This window comes from Denticeps clupeoides, chromosome 3 (genome assembly GCF_900700375.1).
Source record: "Denticeps clupeoides chromosome 3, fDenClu1.1, whole genome shotgun sequence".
NCBI lineage: Eukaryota > Metazoa > Chordata > Actinopteri > Clupeiformes > Denticipitidae > Denticeps > Denticeps clupeoides.
The window spans coordinates 24,241,424-24,263,050 of NC_041709.1; the positions used below are offsets into that span (position 1 = coordinate 24,241,424).

Below are 21,627 nucleotides of genomic sequence, written 5' to 3' on the forward strand. Positions count from 1 at the left end.
AAATGAATTTTATGAGTGCGGTACGGATACCCTACTCACCACTCTTACTCAGAGGGAGAACAGCGGCCTTCTTGGCTGCCTCGGCTTTGAGCCGTGAGGCCAGCAGCAGCATCTGGAACCATTCCTCCTTCTCCCGGCCCGTCCTCCCGAACAGATAGAGCGTCTGGTGGCCCTTAAGCAACGCCGACCGGCTCGTTTCCTGTGCCGCCAAAGTGTTTTTTTTGTCTTCCTCTACAACTACAGGACCATCCGACTGCTCGTTGGTGACCTCCGACCTCTCGGATGTGATGGGCTTGTCCTCAGTTGTCTCCCCCTCCGCTTTGGACATGAAGTCGTCCTGCTTGGCTAACTCGATGCATATGGGGTACTTCTTATTCCATATTCTCTTCCTGGCCAGACTTTGGGGCACCAGGTATATCTGTTCATATAAAGAATTACATAAGAATTTATTTCACAAATACAGACATTTTATTCCCAGAATATCATTAGAAAACCATTCATCTTGCACCTTGCTGTCAGTGAGGTCAAAGATCTTCTGACTGACATAAGTGACATCGGGCTTGGGTTCGTTGAAGGTGGCCCGGCGGGCAATATTGCGGTTGGGCCTGGAGAGGCGGAGGATGGAGCCATCCAGGCGGACAAATACAGAGTGGGTTAGGGTGGCATGGTAGGTCTCTGGGTCATAGTTGTGGATCTCATTCATCCAACCCTGCCATAGACAAGAAACAAATAACGAAGAGCTCAGTGCTGGGATCAGACCACGAAATATCATATCAAAGCAAAGCCAGTGATCGCTGTTCTTTATAAACAGTAGGCGATATAAATTTGGCCAACTGGAGAGATTTTGATTATACCCGCCTACTGCTGTGGATCTTTGAAAAGTCCTAAAAAAAATTCAAGTTTCCAAAAAACCAAACAAAACAAACAAACAAAACAAAAGACCTTAAATATCATGAAATTCTAGGATTACTAGTATTTTTTAAAGGTCTTAAAAATATTGCAGACCAAATAAATAAAATAAAACAAGTATTCAATCAGTAAAACACTGGTCCATATATTCTGACTATATTTTTAATGTAAACTCTACAGATTGAATACAGAAAATACAAAAATTTTATATATTAAGTCGCATTATACTAATACCTGGCATTTCACTCGCCTTATGGGTGTGACAAAGTCAATTTTCAGTATGATTGCCCAGATATTATTTTATGTAGTATACGGTTATGCTATATGTTTAAAAAAATATATGCTATATGTAAAAAAAAAAAAAAAAAAAAAAATTATACTAGATAGTAGATTTATAAAAAATGCATCATTCCAGAAAATCAATTGACCCAAAACAGGACTGACCCAAATTGGACTTTGATGCCAATGCTACTCACCTGCATTACCTGGTTTTACTTAAAGGCAACATCAAGCAAGCATTAAGCAAGATGATCATAATGAGCATGAAAAATGCAGAAAGCGGCCAATTGCAATTGCAGCGTTATGTTTTCAGGAGTATTACTTATGTACCCCCCCAGTCCACCCCACTGTCACATTAGAATGTAGCTTTTCCATGTTCGTGTCTTGGTTTCCAGCCTCAGGCTGTTCTGGCACTGCTACATGACAATGAATCTGCAGCATGAGCAATGGCTGCATGAGCGCCCCCTCTGGCCAGCTTTGGTCATTTTTACTTTAACTTCTGGTGCAAGATGTCTGCGTTCAGTTTAAGTTCCATGAAGCTTGGTGGACAGGCGTAACACGGGACCATACCGCTTAAAAACGTTTGCAAGTCACGCACCTCAACATTTCTTCATTTCATGGCATGAAACATAGCTAATGTAACGATGGTACCGTACCACAATCCGTACGCACAGGTGAGCGCATCTCTGGAAGTCGTCTTTCTACTTTTCTAGAAGTATATGGTGGTTCTAGTAGAGGATGCAAGAGTAAGGTCCTGCTTTCCTTAGTAATTTATTATATAATTTTAATGTGTTACTGCCTGTGAAGCACATGTTAAATGGTTTTGGCAGGCAACAAATGTCTGGTGATGGGAAAGAAAAATAAGTTCTTGTCAGCAAATGAGGTTAGGTAAAACAGGTTGGTGAGCATGTTCTGCATGGTTTAAATAGATAGTTGATGAGACACAACAGCACACATGCTGCCAGCGGAAAAAACGCTCTGTGTGAAATGATGACACTCACCTCTATTACTAGAATTTACTGTACACAACGTTATCTTACAATATCTAACAATACAAAACAATGGCATTTATAACTTTTATTTTGTCTGATAAATATATACATCTTTGGGGACACTGACTCGTAACTTTTATGTTATGGGAGGACATTTAACCCTGAGCTGCTTGAGACAAACAGGCCCAGGAACTGAGATTAAATCGGTTCGTCCCTATCACCAGCACAAACAAATAAAACAAGTCATCTGGAGATTCCAGGGTGGTTAAAAATAATGATGCTAACAATAGTAATAATTTCACCATGGTCACATGCAGTCATGGTTCCATGCATGCAGCAAGCTCCAAATGAGATTTGAAAAAGGAACCAAACTCCTCTTATATTTCAAAAAGCTTCAAAGGAGCTTCATTGAACAGAGATTTAAAAAAAGTAAGACGCTAAATAGACATAAAGCAGCTGCTGAGGCACCAGCGTAATTTGTCCTGGTCTTCATTTTTCATCTGACTGTAAAATGGGATGGGTGCATCCAAAGCAAATAAAATGAGCTCAGTGGAGTGAGGTTGACCAAAGGTGAGTACTTATCAAGATCTGAGTCACATAACATTTAGGCCACGTTAGGTCACTCTTCCCATGAAGTCAGAATTCATGTCTCAAACACGCAGTCCATAACAAAGACATTTGGTGTACTCAATCTATTATATTTCAGATATTATATTGTAGCAGAGGCCACATTAAAAAAACCTCTGCAAATCAGATAGGATGGTAATAAGACTTCCCCCTAATTTGGTACTTTTGGTAATCCAATCTACATGTATTTTATACCACATAAGGTCCATCAGGTATTATTTACCTTACCAACTGACCCAGCTTTTCTCCTCTTGCGGAACAATAATACTTTTTATCCGATTCTATCAGTTAACTGATCTGTATCTACCAACACGAACATAAAGGGAACAGATTTGAAATTACATTAATGCCTAAATTAAAAAGAACCGTATAGGTTATCAGCACAGATCATTTAATATTGCAAGCCATGAAAATGGGATTGAAGGAAACTTGTCTATAATCCAAAAAAAAAAAATGCTAAAATCACGTGATAAGAACTGATAAAGAACCAAACTGATTAACACTAGGAATAAAACTAGTTGTCCCCAAGGCCACATCATTGTAAAAGTGTGGCACAGACAGATTCCAGAGGCCAGAGCATCCCTCTGTCCCAGTTAAACACTATTCTGCTCCCTAGACCGAAACATCTCAGCACACACATTAATCACAAAGAACAGAGCTTAGCCTCTGGAGTGAGGTTCTGGGAACACGCCCAACCTCTGGGAGACTGGGACCATAATGCTCAGTGAGAAAAGGAAATGAGAGTAAAAGTGGATAAAAAAGGGAAAACCCAAGAGGGGCAGGGATACCAGTGACTGGGCAACTCGTTTGGGAAAAATTACAAAAATGTGTCATCTTGAGTAAGATTAGAATTCCTGGAAGATTTGGAAACAAATTTCACTGATTTGGCACCCCCTTACCTTTTTAAATGACATCACAGAAATAGGTCACAGGGACATGCTACAACACTGAGGCCACACGGGGTAAAACCTCATACATTGTTGGCAAGCTCATCCTGAGGCTTTGAACATGATGCATTCCCAACTGGAAGCACGTTTGATCCATTTCAGGCATGGAGCAGTTCAACAAGCTTATCATTTCCCCTGCCTAACATGGCAAGAAAGGAGATGGGACAAATGACCCCTCAGCTTCTGTGTTCCTCTATTGCTCCCAGACATCAAAGCCACAACAAAGTCAACCATGACTAACCTAATTTGGTGGCCTGATAGCCCTAGATCTTCTCAACCTCCACAGCACCAACTTCAAAAAAGATGGGGCTAATGAGGAAATGGTAGCATCCGTTTTCCTGGTACAATAGCATAATACATACCTTAAACATCCCTGGCTCTTTGATATCAAGTTGCGTGACGTTCCAGGGGTTCCACTTGTGTCTGGAATGACCAGCTACCTCTCCAGATCTCCTGGGGCCTCCAAGCCACACCACACCAATGGCCAGCATAAATCCGAGTGCCACCCCAAGCAGCATCCCACCCACATAAGTGGGCAGTGGTAATACAAAGCAGCCATAGATAATGACAGTAAGGGCAAAAAGAGTTGTGTGTGGAATGCTTGGCACTTGTTCCTCGAGGTCGGTCTTGTCTTCGCTGCAGGTCTCTGTGCTGAGGAAGGGCTGCACTTTGCTCTCGGTTGTGGTGTCGTCGGTTCGATCCCCCTCGGCCTCGGTGTCCGTGTAAAAGTCAAAGTCCTCGCTATACAGTTCACAGAACTCCTCATCTTCTTGCTTCGCCAGGGCTGACATGGAACACTTGTCCAGAGCCAACGACTGGGCAGGCTTGGCACTCTGGGGGTTGGTAGCAGCAGCAGGAGGCTCTGCAGTGGCAGCAGCATTGGCAACATCTTCACCATCGGAGTCTCCGTCCTCCTCTTTAATGCTGTAGTTGTTGTTGTTGCTCTCCATGTGGCCATTCAGACTGGCCAGGTTGGTGATCTCCGAGGCACTAGTGGACAGGGCTTTGGGCCTGTAGTAGCTCCCACTGGCAGAACTCTCATCTCCAATAATCTTGCTGAAGAGCTGCAAGGGCTCATACATGACCTCTGACAGGCGACGTTTGGTGTCCTCAATGCGGGCCTCCACCTCTGAGACTTTAAAGGAAAAACGACTGTCGGGTGAGGTTATCGGGGATGTCGGGGCCGTTTTGGAGTCGCTCGATCCAGTGGCCCGTGGCTGTGTGAACTGCTTGAAGAGTTGGAGGTTCAGCCGGGAGTCCAGGAGACGGTAGGATCCCTGGGAATCTTGAGAGGTTTCTGTTGACAAGGATTTGACCAGATTCTTCATGAGCTGTCGATGGCGCACAGTAGGGGCGATTGGCACTCCTTCTCGAGGCTCCACATCAGTGGAGAGCGACTTCATTATGTTCAAGAAGGGCTTGTCACTAGAGGGTAAGGACACTGACTTTGAGGGAGAGGTGTTAACAGAAGACGTAGATGGTGCCAAGACAGAAATGGGTTCCTTGCTGGTTGATGTTGAGTCAGACAGGTAAGACTGAGCCACTTCCTGGTCTCGGACCCCAGAGCTGTGGCCCATCATGGTGGATGTGACAGGGATCACTGGCACCTCAGTTTCTGAGCTGCCCCCAGGCTCAAACTCCAGCTCTTCACTCGCCTCCAATGCAGTACTAATGCTGCAGTCATCGTCGATTGCCACAGCAGCAGAGGTTGATGTCATCGCTGCCCCATAAAGCTCTTCCTCCTCCTCCTCTTCGCCAAGGGCAGAGAAGTGGATGGTGATGGTTTCTCGGGATTGTGAACGATGGACATGGAGCTTTGGTGCAGCAGGGGGACGTACATTTGAGGGCGGTGGTCTCTCATGATGACCACCTGGGCTGCTGGTCATGGCGCTGCTCCCAGTGCCTCAAAGCCTAGAGAACAGACAGCAGAGCACATTAGACACACATTTCTAAACACAGATGTCACTTTCAGCATCTATCAACCACAGATAGGTCTAAATGACAGAGGGTTCCACATCCTGATATTCAGATAAACATTCTGGATAAAGCATCTAAAGATATACAATCAGTCCATTAGCTTTTTGGCATTAGAACTTTACTCCTGAAAGCCATTAGGAATCCAAAAAAAGAAGAAATGACATGTCTGTACCTTGTATGCTCTGCCAAACGCATTTAATTTCTCTGTGGCCTCTCTCCAACAACTGCTCAATATTGATCAATGATGAACATCTTGAGTAGACTTGGTATGAAACGGCACTGAAGTCCAGCAACAAGGTAACCAACATATTACTGATGTTCTTCTACATCACACAGGGTACCAGACTGCCACCAAAAAGCAGCTGCAACAACTTGTGCACAGTTAAATATCAAATAAAGTTGTATGATTTTCTTTAGCTGTCCCATATGTTATTGACTAATAATTGGACAAATATTCCCTTAGTTCTGTCCCTGTAGTATTGATGCTTCTGATGTTGTCATAATGGTGTATATAATATAGGTGCACCACACATGTTCTTACCTTACACAGCACAAGCAAACACACTTGGAAAAAACAACAGGAGTGTGTGTGTGTGTGTGTGTGTGTTGAGCATTTTTTTTACACTCACAAAAACCTCTTGGGGGTAGAAATGATATTGAATTCTCTATGAAGATAAACCAGCATTAGACCCAAAAAAAGAAAGGCTTTGAAGTTGTTTGAAGAAAGAGTGGGAAAAAAAAACAGTGCTGGATTGTGCCACGATGACATCAAAAATACATATATAACAAGATTCAGAAGAAAGAGGGGGAAAAGGCTCATTTCATTTGAAGCCCTTGTTTTTCCTGGCATGAACAGGGAGTTTCTGGCGTCTGTGTGAAATCAGTGCCACGGTTTGACTGCAGGGTCATGTTGGAGATAACCGATGCTGTAGCAGCCTAAACGTAATACAAGGCAAGACAGATTTTTTTTGGAATATGGCTTTGGTGCCATATTTTCCTCTTTTCTCAGCTCTCTACAAAAGTGGCAGAACAGTCTGGACTCAACTGAACCCCAAAATCACCTCAATACTTCAAATAAACTTCCACAAACCCAAAGGCATTAGAAACAAAGAGATACTGGCCATACACAATGTTAGTTATATAAATGAAATTATTTTATGAAATATGATAAACCATGCTCTCAATATTACATGATATATGCTGGCCACATGACCAGAATCTCAAGTTCACAATGATATTTCAAGATAAAATTTGTAGACTAAAACAACACAAGGGCAGATGTTCTTGGGTTCTACAATAAGAACAATATGAAAGGACCAAATTCTTTATTTCAATTAGAACAATTCTAGTTCCCCTGCTGGCCAGGTGCAGAACAGACTTCGCTTATCACTTTCACAGTCTAAATGGTCTTTCCATCTACTGGTTTTGTTCTACAGCAACCCTGATAGCCTGGTGGGGGTTTTCTTGCTTCACTTCTACAGAACCCATGGCCTCTATGAATAATATTTCATCGTTCCCATATCATAATCTTTTTCATTAATTATTTACATTCATTCACAGCAGCAACACTGTCCTAGTAACTTCATCTCTGAAGTTCCACCTACATCAAAGGAAAATAATTTTTATGCACCTTCTAATTCAACTTTAATGTCTCATTATGATTTAGCACACAGAGTTCCTCTTGGACTTGCAAATTATCATGCAAACACACTAAAACTCCCTTTTTTACACTTGTGATTGTCTTGTGATTGTTACAACAAAATGACGCAAGTCTTGTTTTGTCATGGTCAGCTTCCCAGGAAGGGAAGCTTCTCATTCACAGAACCATATACATGCACTCTTTTATCTTCAAATGATTTATAATGCATGCATGAAAATTAGCGCAGGATCTGTGCTATGCCTCAAGGTCAGGTCATGGGCGCGACCAATCAGAAAGCTGATACGGTGAGGAAATGACTGACCCTCATGATTCCAATTTGGAGTCATGACCTTTGATAACTCATGTCAAATAGTATGACTAACATCGACTTAATGGGACTGTGAGGAGCTCCGGGTGGCTACAGTCAATTTCACCGGCGATCGATTGATTGATTTTGAGAACAGGACTTTGATGACCAGCCTCTTGAGGTGTTGCTACGTAGTCCTCTTCACAAAGATCTTGTTCCAAATTATCTTCATGCATCAAAGCATCGTTTTGTGCTTATGTTACTACGACCAGAATATTTTCAGAGTGATTACCTTAACCAGCATCCCGGGCAACGTGGCCTTTCAAAATGGAGATTACAGGAAAGTTTCACAACAGATATCTTCACGGTCCGATGACCTGATTACATTTGAGTGCAAATTAGAAGCAATTAGCGCCTTGGCCGATCAGTGCATTGATGCCCAAACCAGACCAACAAGCACCAAGAAATAAACTGTACAGGAGCAGAGCACTGACCCATCCACAGACGAGAGCAGAAGAAGCTGGAGAACCGATTCTTGTTCATGTGTGAGTGGGGGGTCTCCCCCAAACACAAAGCCACCATTCTGCTGCAACATTCCTCAGTCCGCCAACACAGACCAGACCCTGCATCATTAGCACAAAACAAAGGCTCACTAGTTTCAGACCGGTCCTTTTATTTCCTGACTGAGACAAATATACATCCCAGCATGCATTTTAGAACGTCACATGACCTGTAAACACTGAAACACCTGTGACTACAGCATAACAGCAACTGACCTGTAGTATCCTTCGTATTAGATTTTTGTGATTAAATGGGACTGAGATCAAAGGCTCGTCTGTCATTTGAGGAAATTAATCTCTTGCTGCTTTTGACTTTGACATGGAAGGAAAATCGCATCAAGTGCTCATTAACCCTGGACAGAAAGCGCTTCTGAGAAGAAATAGCACAGAATGAAGTACGTCAGATGGTCAGATGAGTCATTTTTTTCCCTTTCCTCTAAACCAGAGCCGAGGCAAAAAGAAACCAGGACTTGTTTCCCAGCATGACGGATTCAAACACCTCTGTCACCTGCTGGGGGCAACATTGAACTGAAGAAAGGAATTTTTCGCAAAGAACAAACACATTGTTCCTTGTTATTAGAACGTACAGAGTGACATAAGGTCGACAAGGGTTACATTCCCAACAATGAGCCTTCAGGTGACCTTTCACTAACATGGTTGTGGAAGTACTGCATTTCCAGGTGATTTTTTGGCCAAAGGATGAGGCCCCTAGAACCCTACAGTCATACAGCATTTATGGTTATTATTACCATCTACGTTCCATAACGGCTTCTCCAGGAATTGAAATTGTTCTCCACGTGAGATAAGTAAATGAACGGCCATGACTAGAATCCTCTTCTCCACTGCTGTTTTTTTTATTTGTTTGTTTCTAATTCCACGGCCGCATCGCTGCTCATTATTTTTATTGCCCTGACATTGAACCACATTAAATTAAGAGAGCTGCACATTTTCACACATTATTGTATGCAGAGTTCAACAGAAAAAAAAAAACATGTTTAAACAAAAACTAGTCTTTATTCTTCACAGAAATAATGTTATGTATTTAAGGATGTGACTTTTTTTTCTGAGCTAGAACAATGATGTTTCTATCCTGCAAATCAGACATAAAATTCACCTGACTTTTCCATGACTTTCCCTGAACAAAAAGTTTGGGTGCTGAGCAGAAAAGGGCATTTAAAAAAGTTATAGAATTCAAAAGTGCATCTACGTCATTGTTGTTGAATATCGGCAGCTTCGCATATTGAATGGAACAAACCAAACCATTTACACTTGCCTGGCATGTTTGGTAAGTTAGCCAGAGTAAGAACATGTCGATACAGACTTCTCAAAGTTTTGCACTATATGCTACTAACAAAATTCCCAGATAATTCCGACTTGGCACCCAAATGATCAAATTCCCTGACTTTCCATGTATGGAAATGTCTTTACTGAAAATCCCTGATGTTCCAGAAATTCCCTGGCCCGTGGGAAGCCTGTGAACACAAGACCTTTCTCAATGGTATTTTGGAATAATGTAAATATTAAACACGTAATTGCAGATGAGGCCATATCTATATCACCCCATCTGTGTGTGTATATGTGATGGCTAGACACAGAGACATGCAGCAGTTAACAATATGAACAATATGAAGCTAATAGCTGAATAAATACTGTCGCATACATGGGGCTTCCAACCTAAACACTTAAAGTGGATTTCACAGAAACCTACTATTAACCTGCAGGTACAGAATACTCGACACTAACTCACTAAATCCTGGGACTGGGTGATTCCCTAGGGAACCTCCTTTTCCCAGCAAGTCGAATAAGATAACCTGTTACCGTGACAACATCCATGTGTCTCCCCCCCAACAAACCTACTGCAACACGAGGTTAACGACCCAGTTGTTAAGGTGATGTGGCGTTTGGGCAAACAGGAATAAATAATGGACATTCCCCATTCCAAATGAGATCTACGCTGGAAATTGATTCATCAGCAGACATCATGGTGGTTGCCAGATTGGGGGGGGAACAGGAGCTCCTGAACATGTTCAGGTTGTGCATGGACCCTTAAAAGCATCGTTTTAGGTGGTGGTGACATTCCGACAGAAAGATTTGAATCATGCTGGGAATAAATTCGGCAAATGACAACCAGGACCCTGAACCTGGTGTCAGCAGGGATTCACATCAATGTCAACACTTTCAGGCCGGGGACTCTAAACCTGGCCAAAACTGTTTATTCCAGTCGGTATGACCCTTCTGGGAGGGTAACAGATCGGCTACACGGAATAAAACGTTCTGGGGGACGAGGAGAAGCCATTTTATAGAGCTCAGCATACAAAAAACATGCCTGAGCCGTCTCCACAATCTTGTGTAGAAGTAAAATTCGGAGGCGTTTGCGGGGTTTTGGTGCCATCAGGACACACAGAGAGAAACAGATGGACACAGAGAGAGGGAAGAACTGGGCCCTCCGAGACGGTCCAGAAATGTTACCTGCTGTCATTTCAAATGGCAACAGATTAAAGACACACCTCTGATGGAGGGGATGTACATGTGAGAGTGTCTAATTCTGTCCTTCGTCCCCACCAGGACCAGGCAGCTCTCCAGATGACTGAGGAGAGAGTTGTACGGAATTAGTTATCATTCAATTATGATTTCAAGTGTAATGTTTCTTCAAAACAACAAAAATAAAGTCTTAAAGTATATAAAATGTCAGAAAGGGAAGATATTTTGAACCACAGTTTATATGTAAACAGAAAACAGGCAGAATATATCATACAACATTCGCACCTCTATTCACTTGACCATGAACGCCCTTTTGCATCACTTATGATGACCTGCTGACCAGGGTAAGTCAGCTAAATAGGTCCAGGGGACGAAGTTTATGGTATTAATAATGCCACCGTTCAAGGTTTTAGTTATAATGCAGATCAAGTTGGACTATTTCTTTTTATTACATTTCAGTACGATTTGGATTCAGGTCTGCACCAAATGCAGACGCACCAGGAAGACTCTGTATTCACTGCATTTTTGTTTATTCAGGGGGAACTGCTGGTGGCAGGACTGGTTTTCTGTTGATGTCTCACCACCAGCATGTAAGCAAGGCATTAATAATTCAAAAAGATGCCACACACATATAAAGGGAGCACTGATCATTTCACAATACGTTTCCCGTTCGCAACATTTAAAGTGATCAATTAGGCAATCTATTAATAAATATCACCTTTCTTAGACATTTAAATTTTCTTATAGAACATAAAAAAATTATTAACATAAGCCTGAACCTAGATATAATAACATTTAAATATGATTTTGCTAGGAAAAAAAAGTAACCTGTTCATTTCAGTCTCCAATGACAATTTTCTAGAAGTTCTTCTCGGAGAGTCAACTTCTGTCCCCCAAGCAGCTGAGCCAAGACATGTCAGTATTAGAATTGCAATTGGGCCTAAAATGCCTCAGCGTACATTTTTGTATCTCTCCTGCAATAATTAAAACGGATCACCTGACGACGGTGGCCGAGAACTGCAATCAAATTAACATTTCGTTAAAAATTTACAACATGGACACTGAAGGACACCAATCACTGAAACAAATTTACAAGCAGTGAGCTGGTCCTCTTCACCTTCAGTAGATTATTATATGAACGTATGATCTGTTTAGGCTATGACGCGTTAAGATGGTCACCTCAAATCAGTTGCACCCACAACACATTTTCTCACAAAAAAAAACAACAACTTTTTTTAATAGTGTTAACTCAGCTAATATGAGAAATTGACATTTGCAAGATATCAGGAGGAAAACTGGGGGAGCCAAATGTCCCCAATTATTCATTTGATTCATTTTCATTTTTCCTTTCCGTCTCTTGCGCCTCTGCTTTCTTCACGTTGATAACGAGAATGATTCCAACAATCCCAGACTGAAGCAGAAGGGCAGAATTAGCCCTCAAGCGCTCATCTCTTCCAGATCTGCGTGGCTTTAGAGCGCTCGGTGAAACAAGGCGGCGTAATCCCCTGCCCACTACACCTGGCTCAGGTTTCGCCGGCTGGGATTGGAGCTAATCCCCCGCCGTCCTTTCCTTTACATAAGAGCCTCAGCCCCAGACGCAACAAACCCGCCATTGTTCTCCCACAGAACAGACACCTCGAACCGCTGGCAGGGCACTACGTGACACGTGCAGGTCTTTGGAAAAAGCCTGCCGTTCTGACATCTCTTTTCAGAGAGCCGAATTTGCCGGGGTGTTTTCAAGGGGATGAAAATTAGACAGAGTGGCGAAGATGGCGCGAAGGGAAGTGGCACAATGGATGAATCCCTCCCCGCCGCTTCGCCATTTACATGATGTAATACGGTGAAAATTGGCATTAAACTGTTTAAACTGACACTGCTGCAAACAACTGGGAGCCCATGTAAAATGTGGAATAATAATCTTTCAAATTATGCGGGGTACTCGGCGCGGGTCTGCCGGGTACATAAAAAAAAAAGAAAAAAAAAGCTAATGCCATTGCCACACGGGCGGGGATAATAAGAAGGGGATTAGCGGCGAGTGGGGAGGCCGAGGAAACGGCTCCTTACCCAGCATAGCTGGAAAAGGTTTGCCTTCCTGCCCTGATCCCGGATCAGTTTACATCACCCATTCAAGACCAAAGCATAGGCACTGGGCACATACAAGTCTGACAAGAAGGACCAGAATACCAGAAGTTCAAGCGGAGCCATTTGGAACTCATCACAGGAAACGCGATAAGAACAATATTAGAATTCCACCTGCATCTCTCCGATTGCAAAATGTATCTACATATTTTTATACCTTAAATTCATGTTCTGCGTTATTGTCATTTCAGCTGCATACGTGTTAGACGGTTCATAGAACGTTTCTCCGGAACCTGGTGTTACATGTAACATTTAAACAATTAAACTGTTACGGACCGACATAAAGTACACGTGTGCGACACAGACATACCGGGCTACATAAAGTGCAAACAGGGGACACGGGCAGTACAAGAGTTACATTTAACCAAAAAAACTTACGCTAAACAGGTGAAATGAATAATAAATGTGCATAGTAAAAATTGTGAAAATACTACTGTGCAAAATGGAACGGCGTATTAATAGATAATATTGCTCAACATAACAGAGGTGGTGTGTTCAATTGTCTTATGGTCTGTGGGTGGAAAATGCCTTATACACATACATGTTTAACTTATTTTTGCTCTCTACTGTCATACTTTTACAATCTTGTTTTCTCTGTGCTTCTTTCTACTGGTTTCCACCAGACGACATCTTGGTTTTTGTAAAACATAGAATCAAAGTTGGTCTATCGTTTAAATTGGCCACTCATCTGCAAACTTGAGCTGGTCTAGCTTTGGATTTCTTGTTAACACAGATTGCTGAATGGCTGCATCTTACATTAAACTTGTTAAAACGTATGTATTTTTTGTCTACAGTAGTACAAAAAAAAAAAAAAAGTAGTTTTTGGAATGCAGGTTAGAGAGGAAAAACCATGTTTCTTAATTCCTTCCTAATTCTTCAATCCATTAAAAGAAAAAACAACCACCCTGTGTTAGAGGTCATCTCACCCAGTTGTCTAGCAACACAATCTGGTCCATTTTCCCCTCTTCAGCTTCATACGTCTCCACCTTCTAAACAGGCACCACAGTAACCATGCTGATTAATTACAGATCATACTGAAGATCCGGAGTCATGTGACGGCTGATAAAGTGCGATGGAGAGCTTGGCTCCAGCTCAGCCATGCGTCAGACCCGGTTAAGTAAGGACTGGCGAGATTAGCAGATCAAGCTCATTAACCTGAGCCCATTAGATCTGAATGGACGACATGGCCGGGACCGCCGCACGCTTGTAAATACACCTCAGGTTGCAGACAAGGCAGGGTGAGATGAGGTCAGAGCAGACTGACACCCACTTTCCCCGGGAGTTCGTGCTGCACGTAAATTATTTAGCAGGAGCTCAGTTACCGTCGCAGGGTGGCATCGCATTTAATCATCGTCTATTAACATGGCCCTCGGCCCAACAACAGGCAAATCATTTCCTTCGTAGCTTTGGCGACCATGCAGAATATCATTTCGGGTTATGAGAGCGTTATTTATGACACCAATTCATCACGGAGGTAAGAGCAGATGACCCCCTTACGCATCTTGGCCTCGCACGTCAAAGAAGAGAAAAACGTGGTGGATGACGTTTGGCCTCAATCAGCGTCCATGGTCCTGCGATATCAACAGCAGAGGTCATGTTTGTGATGAACAAGTTATCATCACAAAGAACAGAAACAGAAGGAAAGGAGGCTCAATGCTGACAGATTGGATGGTTCTTGTATTTGATTTTGTGGGTGAAACAGGTCACAGCAGTGTTACATTTTTCAGACAGTTTCAACTAGTTTGCACAATTTTTTGGGCAATTTGGCAACAATGCTGGCCCCTCCCACTTGAAACTGTTTATTAAAAAGATAATTAAAAATTGTACTCTGGGCGCAGGATTAAATTCCACACCAACAAAAAATGTAGCTATTATCTTCTTCAATATACAATAACTACCAAGTGCTTCATTCTTTTTTCTTATTACATTACATTACATTCGTCTCATCTGTCCTGACACACGCCATGTCTATTTTTGGGCCTGCTGTGTATAAAGGGCCTGGGCAATAAATCAATAAAATATTGAGCATGAACAGTAATGCATCAATTAGATCATGGTTGTGGTAAATCATATTTGCATTATTAAAAATTATAACGCACATGCCATAATTTCTATAAACTGTGACATCATTTTCAGACCCTACCTGTATGGTTGGAATGACTTAAATCCATGTATAATTTAAAAAAAAAAAAAAAAAAAAAGAAAAGCACGCTGGATGAATCGGGTTTTCATGCTCAGAATGTAATTACATGAAACCATTATCTACAGTGTTTTTAACACAGGCCCAAAAACAAGTCACAGAAAGGCTATAAGTGTCACAAGGTCAGAGTCACAAGCCTCCCGCTGTAAAAACATTAGAACAAGAAGAAAATAAAAAGATCAGATAGGCACAGGCAGTGGAAAAAAAAAAAAAAAAAAAAAAACGCTGAAAACAACAGTAATGAAGCAGGGGCTGGTGGATCAATCGGCTGAAGGTATCCAGGAGACAGGCACGCCCGCCAAAGTCCCGGTTGACAGGAAGTGGGCCGGTCGATTCAGGAGGGGAAAAGCCAGCTGCTGGCGAGATCTCTTCTGTCAGAGCTTCACAGAGGAAGGTAGGGAACCGAGCGCTCGGCAGATAAAGACGTCATTAAAGGAAGAGGCTATATTTGTCCCCCCGCTGCTTGTTTGTTACTTTCCCTGTACTGAAAGCAACCCAGGTCTTGAGGTGCAGGAGTAAGGTGGGCAACCTCAGGATAACAAGACAAGCAACAACACCATTAGCTATCCAACGCGACATCTTGACAGTTCTCTCAAGATCTCAACTTTCGCTCCCCTCACAAGAACACCATCAACGGTGGAAACCAGCATCACCTGCCTCAAACACTGGCCTGAATCCCAGCAAACTTCAAACGGCAGGACGGGGCTAAAAGTTGAGAGGTGTCACCAGGCTGAGACAAAGATCCGAGGGATGGACGAGTTCAGGAGGACACTTCTCATCTTGCATTCCCTCATTGGTCCTTCTACTTTCCTTCTGGCTGAACAGGGGGCTTGAGGACGACTCCGTATGACATTCTGCACTCGGTTCATACAAACTTTAAAGAAGCGCTGAAGCTGCTGGTGACCAAAAAAAAAACCTGCCTCTCATGACCTGCATCTCACATACTTCTGAGGCTGCATTTGAAGACATGACTCAGAAATATCCCATATCCCAAGACTGCAGAGAATGCAAATATGAAACTTTCTGCAGAGAAGATCTAATTAAGCAACAACGCTCAGCAGAGGTCTGAAAAACAATGGCCACCAGGGGATAAATGATCACAGGATTGTGTAAAACGTGCCTCCTTCACTCTTTTATATTGAAACAGACAGCTGACCAAGCTACGAAAGGATCGTTTTCCTTTCAATTGCAAATCTGATTTGAAGAAATAGTTGGTTGGGCAACCCAACCAACTTTCATTTTAAAACACACCAGGTGAACGGGAGGTGTCTTCATACCAAACAACATGACCCTTCCTCTGGGCCAGCTTCCTGCTAGAGCTACAGCTAGAGACCGGCAATTCAGGAACTGCAACATTTCTCCATGTCAGCATCGCATCAATCTCCATGTGGAGCGCATTCCAGTTTGGAAACAGGTCAAGTTGGTTACAAGGCACCCACATTGCTCATGAGATGCGCCGAAAGAACAGCCACCAGAGTTCTGGAAGGTGAAACTCAAAGACTCGTGATTACAGACACACCCCCCCCCACTAAAACGACCAAGTTAACGACTTTCCTGATAGCGCTAATCCCCCAAGACACAACATGAAGCATCACACAAACATTACTACCCATACGACATCCAAAACCAAAACCAAATGAGGATAAAGACCTCATTTACTGCAATAAGGAAGCAAATTCCAAAGCAGTTTACCTTCACTCAAGCACGAAGAAGAAATAACACAATGCTACGTACTGGTCTTCAACAGCACAAAAACACCATTCTGCCTCCTTGTTCTTCCTGAGTGTCTGGCCCATAAGAAACTAGCAACCCAAGTTGGAGAACCCACATACAAGTCCGGTGATCCACAACCCCCAACAGACCATATTTACTGTCAATCTGTCCTGGGGAAGGTGCCAGTGTTACTGTTTACATTTAACTACAGCCATTTTGGCCACCATCAACATTGAGAAAGCTCATTTCGGTACACAACCAAACATAATAGAATGGTGACGTTTCAGGGAGAAGGAAAAAAAAAAAAAAAAACACTTATCTAATATCTTACAGTTGCTTTGTATTATTTCACAGCTGTGGAACTTTCGTAACCTTGTTGGCATTCCTGTTCTGGAAAAGCAAGGCTACAACAGGCTGACCGCCATTGTTACAATTTGCAAAGTGGTATTTTCACAAAAATGCATTGTGGGAAATTATTTACATCCTATTGGAATTTTCATGAGACGTCAGAACTCATCCAGAAAGAAGTTAGAACTGCATTTGTTAAAATCCATCAAGGCCCTACCAACCTCTTAATGTCTCTTGACCTCTTGCCAAAAATGGCATATTGTGAACAATGGCAAATGGTTGGATTGGAACCAGAACTGTTGTAATGTGATTTCCAGATTTCAGACCACATCAGCGAAGGCAGAATTAGAGAAATGTTTCATGCAACCTTAAAGGGACTGCAAATGCTGAATTGGGTCATATTGGGTCAACGCAATAGATTTCCCACAAAAGTAATCTGTTCATCACCAGGGCTTGAAAGAACAAGAGGAGCCTCTGTGCTGCCACTCGGTGGCATTTTTTCCACTGTCGCAGGGTCGCCACTTACCGTCAGGACTTGGTGCCATTCAACTCAGCCCCACTGGACTGTCTGGATGGTCTGGTGATGTGGTTTCATGATCCCTGATGACCTACAGAGAATGGGTGGGGGTGGGGTGTTGGACGCACATAAAGTAACAGTCAAAACTACAGCAGAGAGACAACAGCCAGTGAACGCTGCTAATGCACCCACACACGTGGTGAAAAAGCCTTGCGTCCACATCCACACATCAGCCGCACTCAAAACTATCTGGACTCATACTGTAGTAGACGAGACGCTTCCTGATTGGCTGGTTTTTGTGAGGGTGTGTCCGTATCTGTGAAGTGGGTGTCAATTTGTGGGCCTTCGGGACAAAAACCGCCACTGGGTCCATCTCCATCCAATGCACGTTGTGTTGTGACTCAAGTGGGACCGTGGCCTTCTCCGGTATCCACAAAGCTCAACAAACCATACAGGATTTACACTTTTGTCCCTGAAATGTCAGTGTTTAATTAAGGGAAACAATTATACAGAAACCTAGGTTAAAATGAAAAAGTTTAAGACTAAAAACACTACTTTTTGGAGGTTCTTCACATGCCCCTTTGTGCTCAGTAGACTGAACAGATAAGTGTGACTCAGACCCGGCGCAGATGTTAATCATTCACAGAGATTGCTGCTGTTGTTTTTGGTAGCAGTCATTTAATTTAATTCAGCAAATAACCCAAGAGTGATCCCACTACAATCACGTCATTCTTCCAGAACAATCTGAGGGTGTTTCCCAGAGCCAGCCAGTCTGTTCCCAGCGACCAGCTCCAATCATCTCGATCAACGGAGCACAAGGTGCCAATTAAATCACAGTGCCGTAAACTTCTGAAATGGCACCAACGGCCTGCCATAGTCCGCGGGACGCAGGCGACTACTGAAACCGGGTCGGAAACAATTCGCAATCAAGGAACAGCAACGCAATCGCCGGGCTTCACAGATGCTAAAGTTGGTAACTTTGGACAGGGCGAACTTGCCCACGTCTCTAGGCCGGGGTCGCAAGCGCCACGCTGTCGCTTATTAAAAAAGGTGGAGCGATAATGATATAAAATTTCTGCCGCGTTGTCGTTGCGTCCTGTCATTTCCAGGCTTTGTCCTGACAGCTGAACACGCATGCAGGGGCAGCGGTGCTAGCTAGCCTGTCTGGTTAGCCTCTGTCTGGGCTTACCGCGTTTCGACTTCATTATCCGCGGAAGTGGCCGGGGCGGGCGGCGGCGGACGGGAAGAGAGGGCTGGGAAACGCTGTCGGGCCTGTCAGTCCCTTAAACGAAGCCGATGCGCCCGCGTCCGTCCCCAGCCTGTTGACAGCGGACTGCTGCCCGAGCAGTTCCTCAACAAGACAACACGGATTGAGCGCAGGGTTGCCAGATTCGGCTTTTAAAAACAATCGGTGAAACTGCCAAAACGTTCGAAATAATTCCCCATTATTCCGTCCATCACTACAACCCAAACGATGACTTACTATAGCAAAATTGAACGAGGGAACGTGTTCTATGAAACCTGCTTTCGACACCCCATAAAATCAAATTCCAAATATAACCAACCTGGCAACACTTATTGAGTATCCCAGGCGTGAGAAATCGAGTGCGGAAATAATGCTCTACGTGATGAGCGATTGATTAAACGGTGACTGGCACCATTATAAAACATGCGTGCAACAAGTGTGACTCGAAAATCAAGCAGTACCCGAAACATTTGTAGTCCAAAAATCACATTTCCGATTTACATACACAGGAGAGATATGATGCAAATGTTTTAGTATAAATGCAGTATAACTGCTTACTCCGTTCAAATCCATGCACACATTTATACATACAACACATATCTCAAAGTTTAACAATATAAATATTTTACTTTGCAGTACAGCACAGACCATGTGGTGCGAGGAGTTTGTGCAATAATGAACACAGAAACTGGAAAGTAGACAGACATATATATTTACATTTACAGCATTTATCAGACACCCTTATCCAGAGCGACTTACAATCAGTAGTTACAGGGACAGTCCCCCTGGAGCAACTTAGGGGTTAAGTGTCTTGCTCAGGGACACAATGGTAGTAAGTGAACCTGGGTCTTCTGGTTCATAGGCGAGTGTGTTGCCCACTTGGCTACTACCAACCCGGTATATATACTGCAATAACACGTCTGTGCCATAGTCTTCATGCACTTATTCTCCGCTTACAACAAACAGTAATATGCAAAGGTTTAAGGCTGTAATTTTATCTAATTCTGAAGTTCAGGAAGGAGGATATATGTGTATGTGTGTGTGTGTGTGTGTGTGTCGCCATCTAGCGGACAGGGGCCGCTAGATGAACCCCGAAAGCGCTGTTGCAGACGGTGACGTCAGAGCGACGCGTGCAGTGGAAAGTGTGAACGAAAGAGCCCTTTTTCTTTCGAAACCGACATCCTGCTCCGGGAGATGCTCAGCCTTTCCGCCCTTTCGTATCTTTCTTTTTTCGACGCACAAGGAAAAACAGCGCGAGTGGGTGTTTGGGTTCGTATCGTCACCCAGCGCCGCTCCTGCACGCTGCACGTCGTGCACGGTCTTGCACGGTTCCGGTGGCGTTATGAAACTTGGAACTGGGTCAAACACGTCTGGCGGTTTAGTTCCTTTTAGTTCCTTGCAAGACTTTCAAAAAGGCCATCACAGAATCTGCAGCCCACAACAACTAAGCAATTACATTAGCGCTCGATCAGACTAAATCTGTTCTGTGATTATTTACCAGTTATGATGTTTCAAGACACACAAAGATCTGAAGGACGTTTGTTCTGAAATTGTCAGCACAGGCGTTCACACGTTAGTTCCTGTCACATAGGAGTTTGACTGAGAAGGCCAGGTCTATGGTGTAGGCAAGCAAAGTGATGCAGGAAAGCACCATCTCACAGATGACCGCCACCCTGGCCGCGGTGGTGCCGGGATCCTGCAGTTGCAGCACCTTGGTGGAGCAGACCACAGCCGCCATCATGTAGAGCAGGACCCCCAGCACGCCGAAGGCCGCCAGCAGCCGGTCGAACGGCACCAGGCACCGCCCGGCGCACTCCCCCAGCATCACCACCACCGTCCCCAGAGACACCAGCAGGCAGAGGGCGTAAGCCGACCCGGTCACGCACAGCTTCCACGCCGCGTTGCCCTCCTCACTCTGGTCCACAACCAGGAGCAGCAGCACGCAGCCGCCGAAGACCTGGACCACCTTCAGCAGGCCCGGGAGGCTGGCCATGTACCCCCGCTGCTCTTGGCTCTGGAACCGGATCAGGTAGGTCTCAGTGGCGTAGGCCAGGGAGGTGAGGCTGGAGCTCGCGGACGCGGCCACCTTGCGGGGCTCCGCGGCCCGCTGCGCTGCGCTGCTCGTCACCATCCAGGGGAAGGCCAGCGTGGCAGCCAGGCACATGAGCGAGGCGAGGGCGGCCACCGTCACAGTCAGGTTCTTCCAGGAGAGCGGGAGCAGGCTGTGGAACTGGATGTAGGTGATGGCGAGGATCAGAAAGGTCAGCGTGAAGAAGAAGCACCAGACAAACATGCAGAAGGTGCGGTAGAGGGTGAGGTGGCGCGTTTCTGGGGGTATATCCATAGAAGCCACCAGACTGAAGGTGATGCAACCCGACACCAGGGCCCAGATACGAACCCCAGAAAGTGGGTTGGTGAGGGTGCTAATCTCCCCTAAAATCACTGGCATTGTGATCTTCGAGCAAAGCAGCCTCCTCAGCGTTGTCCCATTCAAACCGACTCCCGACCCGGCCCAGAAGAAGTAAATAATAATAAAAAAAACCATCCAACAGTCCAAAAGACTGTTTAAAAAATGTTCAAAAGTAGAGAACGAGTTTTTCCGCCTTGGCCCCTCCGAACATAAAGGATGATTTCACCTTCGAGAGTTGGTAAAGACACAGCCGCCTGCAGCCTCCTCCCTCTTCCTGTAGTGTGGGCTTGCTTTCTTATCGATGACCACAAGAAAAGCTCATTCAAACTTGTTTGT

The 21,627-nt window shown here is 44.0% G+C and overlaps 2 protein-coding genes across 6 annotated transcripts in view; both read right to left on the reverse strand.

Annotated features, from left to right (window-relative positions):
* Positions 1–18,991, reverse strand: part of tex2 (testis expressed 2) — a 33,527-nt gene extending 14,536 nt beyond the window's left edge. For 4 of the 5 annotated variants that reach the window (XM_028973252.1, XM_028973250.1, XM_028973251.1 and 1 more), the window contains exons 1-5: positions 18,825–18,991; positions 17,645–17,726; positions 4,117–5,665; positions 509–709; positions 40–418 (exon numbers count right to left, since the gene is read on the reverse strand). In XM_028973252.1, the coding sequence (XP_028829085.1) occupies positions 40–418; positions 509–709; positions 4,117–5,640 (2,104 nt within the window). In that variant the 5' untranslated portion in view covers positions 5,641–5,665; positions 17,645–17,726; positions 18,825–18,991. Of the gene's footprint in view, positions 1–39; positions 419–508; positions 710–4,116; positions 5,666–13,783; positions 13,864–17,644; positions 17,727–18,824 lie in introns of those variants that run through there. The other variant, XM_028973249.1, reaches the window with a different exon arrangement.
* A 1,463-nt stretch (positions 18,992–20,454) lies between these two features.
* LOC114785175 (myeloid-associated differentiation marker homolog) lies at positions 20,455–21,330 on the reverse strand. Its single transcript, XM_028971018.1, has one exon. The coding sequence runs from the start codon at positions 21,328–21,330 to the stop codon at positions 20,455–20,457; it is 876 nt and encodes a 291-aa protein (XP_028826851.1).
* Between the last annotated feature and the right edge of the window lie 297 nt (positions 21,331–21,627).

Excerpts from the sequence above, each read along its gene's own strand:
- LOC114785175 (XM_028971018.1), bottom strand. The coding sequence starts at position 21,330 with ATGCCAGTGATTTTAGGGGAGATTAGCACCCTCACCAACCCACTTTCT.